Raw genomic sequence first — 6,000 nt, 5'->3', positions numbered from 1 at the left:
TTCTGACATTCAGTTTGGTAGATAGCAATGCAGGAGGATGACCTTCCCATTACTAAACCCAGCTATGTAGCTCTGATTGTTTGTCTGACAAATCACGGCACCAGACCCTCATGAATCACTGAAAGAATCTGAGATACAGACGATGACTCAGGTGTCTGGAATCAGATCATACATATCTTGCTGGTACATGGATTTACCATGTTATGGCTGTGTGGCTGTGTACATATATGTGTTCTGTTTATAAAGATCAAGTTCAAAGGATTACACTGAAATGCACATTAAATATTTTGTGTAATTTATATACACAGGGGGAAGAATAATATTAGAACAATTCTCAACATAATTGAGTCCAATACCACGGCAGCATTAGAACAAAACGACTGCAGAGATACAATCTTCTCTGGTCAAGATTCATAAAGGTGGAAGTTATTGCAGGGCTGTTGTGTTGAGTTAATGCACATTGTACGGTGGAGGTGTGCAGAGGTCAAAATAATGTTTACTGGGCTCTAAGGAAGATAAAGTATTGGTTTTCATTCACATGGAGGTTAAAGGATAAGGCTAGTGTCATGCTGTATCTTTATTATTGTCAACCAATCCCAAGTGCAAGCACAAACCAATGATAAAGTGATCCTACTAACAAGTATTGTGTGTCTGTTTAAAGTATGATATGTCCCTCTGGGGGCGGCTGTGGCTCATGAGGTAGATTGAGTTGTACATCGTCATCCGGTGCCCTTTATATCTGGCTCCTCCAGTCTACTATAAATATTGTAAGGGCTCAACCTCTCTTTGAAATGTGCCTTGAGATTATGGTGTGATCAATTAAAATTGGGTTGAAAAGTGAAAAGTGATGGGTAAAAGTGACCCTAATGTAAAACGCTTGTGAATGCTTGTTTAGATTAGAAAAACTTCCTTTTTTCAAAAACTAATTTAAAACTCATCAGTGAGCCACACACTCTGGTCCCAAGGGACATCTTTTTTCATTAACTTGAACTGTTAACTCTTTTTTTAATGACTAAATACCACACACAGTCTTGCTGCCAGAAATACTAACTAGATTATGAAATCTGAATTAGTACACCACTGAAAATAGTCACCATCAAATGCACTGCTTATTTATGTTTAAGTAACAGTAGTGTATTAAAAGATGCAGTAATATACGGTAACACATCATTGGAATTTGATGACAATTAGGAAAATGTAGAACACCAGCCTTATTTTTTAACCTAACATGTACTACATTATAAATAAGTTTACCAGCTTTGGATTTCTATTGAGGCTAAACTATGGGTATCCAGGTATAGGAATGCGCTGGGTAACAGATGGGTTTGTTAGAGCTTCGATAGTGTTTGCATTTTAAGGCATTTAAGGAGATTGCAGCAATGAATGGATGGACAAACCCGCTCGGAGAGGGATGTTTTTTCTGTTTAGTGTCTTGCGTGGCATGGAGAGCTGGCCTGATAAATAGTGATGTACAAAAAGAATAAATCAAATGTTTTGGGAAGAGGAGCATGTATGTGTGTAAGTGCTGTTGGCTTTTATAATTCAGAAAAAGAAAGACAAAAGGCAGCAACATTTAAGTAACTCCTTAGTGCATGCCTTTCAATGTAAGTAGGCTTACAATCAATACATTCAGTTTGGCTGTGTAGTCATACTGTGTCTGCATTCTATGTAGAAGTCTATCTCTACTTCAACTAAAGCACTTATATATATTTCTATTTAGAAAAATGTGTTGAACATATTGTGTTACTTAAAATGCTTGCTGTGATTGACAGATAAATTCTTACATTCAACTAGATAATTCATAAAAAATAACTTTGATCAAAATACACTGTACAGTAAATATAAGAAAAATAAAGATATATGTTGGCTACATCAACAAATTCTTTTTTATTCTGGGATCAACTGCTGCTGCAGTCGTTTAAGAAAGACAATTAAATCAATGAGCTTCCAACTGTCCACACAGTATGACAATACAATAGACTACAACATATATATTAATATATTATGCACTTGCTGAATTCATTCTATGGTAAAATATCTGCCCTAACCATTTTTATATTGGCAAAAAATACCACCAGAACTAAATGCTGTAGGAAAAGCAAGAAAACATAAAGTAGACAATTCCCAACATGTTCATGTTGTTGGTAAATCTGCTGCACAATTACCTAGTCCACAAACAGACCAGGAAATCAGTAAAAGTGTGTCCTCCATCTCAGCGCTCTCATGATTTCATGGTGCAAATTGGAACAACGATCACCAGGATCACGGTGCAGGTAGCGGCAGCGATCAGTGCGCTGATCTTACACACCTTAGCCCTCCTGAACGCTGCCTCTTTTCTCTTGAGCAGTGAGTCATAGCCTGGTGTGTAGATGTCCTCCATCCAGTACTCCACGTTGTTTGGGTTTAGGGACTCCTGCGTCTGATGAAACAGAGGCACAGACAAAGAAACGCAGTTAGAGTACACAAAAATGTGCCCTGATTTCCATGATAGTGTTACAGGGTCAAGACACAGGCAAGGTTCTACAGGGAACTGTTTACTGTGTGGGAAAACTGTTCAAAAACATTTACACTGAGTTAAGAAGAAATTTGGGCATAAGAGCATTTTAATATAGCCAAATTGATGTTGATATTGTCAATATATAGACATTCAGAAATGTGAAGCCTATATACTGTAAATTCTACAGCGGCACAGTGATTTAAATGTGCATCTTGCTTGTCATTGCTTGTACAATCCATGAGCAGTGCCTTGCATCTCAGCACATATGACCTTTATTTACTATAAAGACACGACTGGAAGAACAAACCTGTATTTAAAACAGTATTTTATGACTCCATGTCTACACTAATGCAAATATTTTGCAACACTAACTTTTTCCGCTGCGTTTGAGCCTCTCACCCACATGCAAATAGTATTTTAATAACTAAAACAGAGATTTTTACAAAGATTCCACAGTGCAGATTTTCATAAACTATGGTGTATATCCATGTGTACGTGTAAAAACAAAATTCACAAGCATCTGCCTGGCCCAAATATTTCTTCTCTGGTATGGTATGATTGTTTGAGCCTTTGAAGTCCTTTTTATGTTCTTGTCTGGGCAGAGATATTTAGTAAAATGAAGATCATGTGGACAGAGATATTTAAAAAAAATCGATTGGACAATATCAAAAAAATATAAGCAGTAGACAAGGCTTCAGAGACAAGCTTTTCTTTCTCTTTATTCTTTGTGTTTTATGAGTATGGTTTATAGTTTGTAAGGAAGCCTCCCTATTTTTTGCATATGTTTGACCTGTTTTTTCTGTCGACAGCACACTGCTCATCTTATCTTTAAAGCTGCTATAGTTTTGATTTAAACATTACTTCCCAACAATTCCATTTGAGTTTTTTTTTTCTAATTGTTGCCACAACAATAAAACTCAACACTTCCAGCACAAATGTTTCACACAACCTTGCAGAAGACGTTAGCCTCCAGCGATCATCGGGAGTAATCCGGTATCTAATTCAGACCATTTCAGGTGTTCACTGAATTGCACTACATACAGCACGGCTTTGCCAGAAAAGGCTTTGTGATACAAATAGAATCGGTTTCTTCCGTATCACAGATTTAGATCGCCGATTAACGCCAGATAGCATTGAGTCTCTGTTTAGACGCGGATCTGAACACGGCAGTGATGATTTCCCCCATAGTGATGCTTTATCGCACTCAGAGATGGCAGAATAAATGGAGCGACGCCTGCGAGCTAGTTCAGGCAGCCAACTCGAGCTGCGCTGTTCCAATCATGTGACATACATCATGTGACATACCTCACTCTCCACGACCATCTATAATACACACCCACCTTATCAGGTCTTCACAGAACAGGTGTATTTATACTGATATTAAATTGCAGGCAGGTGGACCCTATTTACTAATTATGTGACTTGCAAATGTGACTTGTGAAGGCAATTGGTCGCACCAGATCTTTGTTAGGGGTTTCACAGTAAAGGGGGTGAATACATATGCACTCAACACTTTTCAGATTTTTATTTGTAAATAATTTTGAAATCCATGTAATATTTCCCCCCAATTCCAAATGATGGACTATTTTGTGTTGGTCCATTACATAAAATCGCAATGAAATAAATTTTAATCTGTGGTTATACCATGACAAAATGTAGAAAAGTCCAAGGGGGGTGAATACTTATGCAAGGCACTGTATATATATATATATAGATATGGTCATTCATACTGTTGGCACTTTGAGCACACTAGAGTTGGACTGGATTGCACTAGTGATCTAGGGCACTAGTACTATATGTGTATAACATATTGGCGTTTGTGTGTTGTTGCTGATATGTTGCAAAAATAATTTTTCGCATAGAGGGGCAGAAGTGCACACGTCGGTGTGCACTAGAGTGCTGTCTATGGGCAGCACTTTTTTCTATGAGGGGCAGTCTGGGGTTCAGTATCTTGCCTAAGGACACTTCCGTGTGCAGATGGGTAAGACTGGGATCGCACCGCAGACCTTCTGGTTAGAGGACACCTTAAAGGGACAGTTCACCGAAAAATGAAAATTCACTCATTAGTGTGACTGCAGACTACTGATGGATGTGTTTTTCTTTCTAGGGCAGTGGTTCTCCAACTTTTTCTGTCATGCCCCACCTTAGAGGAAAAATATTTTTCATGCCCCTCCCGTGCCCCAACCATAACCAAATCATGAGAAAATGGGCCAAGTTTACCTTGTGTATTGAAATTACATTATATTCACATTTCTTTCAGTAATTTCTGATGTGCAAATAAAAAACTTTTTTCAAACAACTTTTTGTGACATTTGTCACTACTTTGCTATATCAGACTGTGATTTTTCAAAAAATAGTGCAATCACGTTGCTACAAATATAACAATGAAGTTAATTTATGTACTTTTTGTGTCATTTATTACTACAAAAGATTCCGTAGTCAAAACATTAGTTCTGACGCAACATCAGTTCCGATCACATTTCCTCCTCCCGGTCGCACGCCCGACCTGTTATCCCTGAGGATAACATATTAAACATTTTGAGTGTCAATTGTAATGTGTCAGTTGACTGAGTGTTGAAGTGAATAATGTTTATGTGGAGGTGAGGGGGCTGGGAGAGCACCCTCACCTGCTAGAGAGGATCAATCAGCGCAGGTGAGAGCTGTTAGCTGATTGGTCCTCGTGCTTAAAAGGCAGCGTCTGCACTGCCTCAGGACGAACCCAGAGACTCAGACCCTGGAGAGACGGACACACTGGAGAGATGCCCGGACTGAGCTGCAAAGCCAGTCTACTTTAAGTTGGTACTTTGAGTTTATTTGATTAATAAAGATGTATAAGAGGAACACTTCCGTCTCTGGCCGTGTGTGGGAGAGCCCCGTGGCAAGGTCGATTGCCACACTGGCGCCCAACGTGGGGCTCCACACAGACACGGACCAGCAGGCGGAGTGGGAACTGGTTCGGAGGATGGGGGACCTGGTGACTGCGTACCGGGAGGAGAGCGCGAGGACCAGACGGGAGCTGGAGGCGCTCCTGAGGCAGGTGAAGACGGAGGCGATGACGTCGACGGATGCTCCGGTCTCCAACCCCCTTCCGGCCCCTGCACCAAGGCTGGCGGTAAAGCCAGCATCCCCTGTACCCGCACCAAGGTCGGCGGTGAAGCCGACGCCCCCTGTCCCTGCACCTAGGCTGGCGGCGAGGCCAGCGTCCCCTGTCCCTGCACCCAGGTCGGCGGTGAGGCCAACGCCCCCTGTCCCTGCACCTAGGCTGGCGGCGAAGCCAGCGTGCCCTGTTCAGGCACCCAGGTCGGCGGTGAAGCCGACGCCCCCTGTCCCTGCACCTAGGCTGGCGGTGAAGCCAGCGTCCCCTGTTCCGGCACCCAGACTGGCGGTGAAGCCAGCGTCCCCTGTCCCCGCACCTAGGCTGGCGGCGAAGCCAGTGTGCCCTGTTCAGGCACCCAGGTCGGCGGTGAAGCCGACGCCCCCTGTCCCTGCACCTAGGCTGGTGG

The 6,000-nt window shown here is 41.8% G+C and overlaps 1 protein-coding gene across 1 annotated transcript in view; it reads right to left on the bottom strand.

Annotated features, from left to right (window-relative positions):
- Window positions 1–909: 909 nt before the first annotated feature.
- minar1 (membrane integral NOTCH2 associated receptor 1) overlaps window positions 910–6,000 on the bottom strand; it is a 28,457-nt gene continuing 23,366 nt past the window's right edge. Inside the window, exon 5 of the mRNA XM_034581655.1 lies at window positions 910–2,419. Coding sequence (XP_034437546.1) covers window positions 2,222–2,419 — 198 coding nt within the window. The 3' untranslated portion in view covers window positions 910–2,221. The remainder of the gene's footprint in view (window positions 2,420–6,000) is intronic.

Source organism: Hippoglossus hippoglossus, chromosome 3 (genome assembly GCF_009819705.1).
Source record: "Hippoglossus hippoglossus isolate fHipHip1 chromosome 3, fHipHip1.pri, whole genome shotgun sequence".
NCBI classification, from domain to species: Eukaryota; Metazoa; Chordata; class Actinopteri; order Pleuronectiformes; family Pleuronectidae; genus Hippoglossus; species Hippoglossus hippoglossus.
The sequence above is the reverse complement of the archived record's forward strand: the minus strand, read 5'-3'. Positions and strand labels throughout refer to the sequence as shown.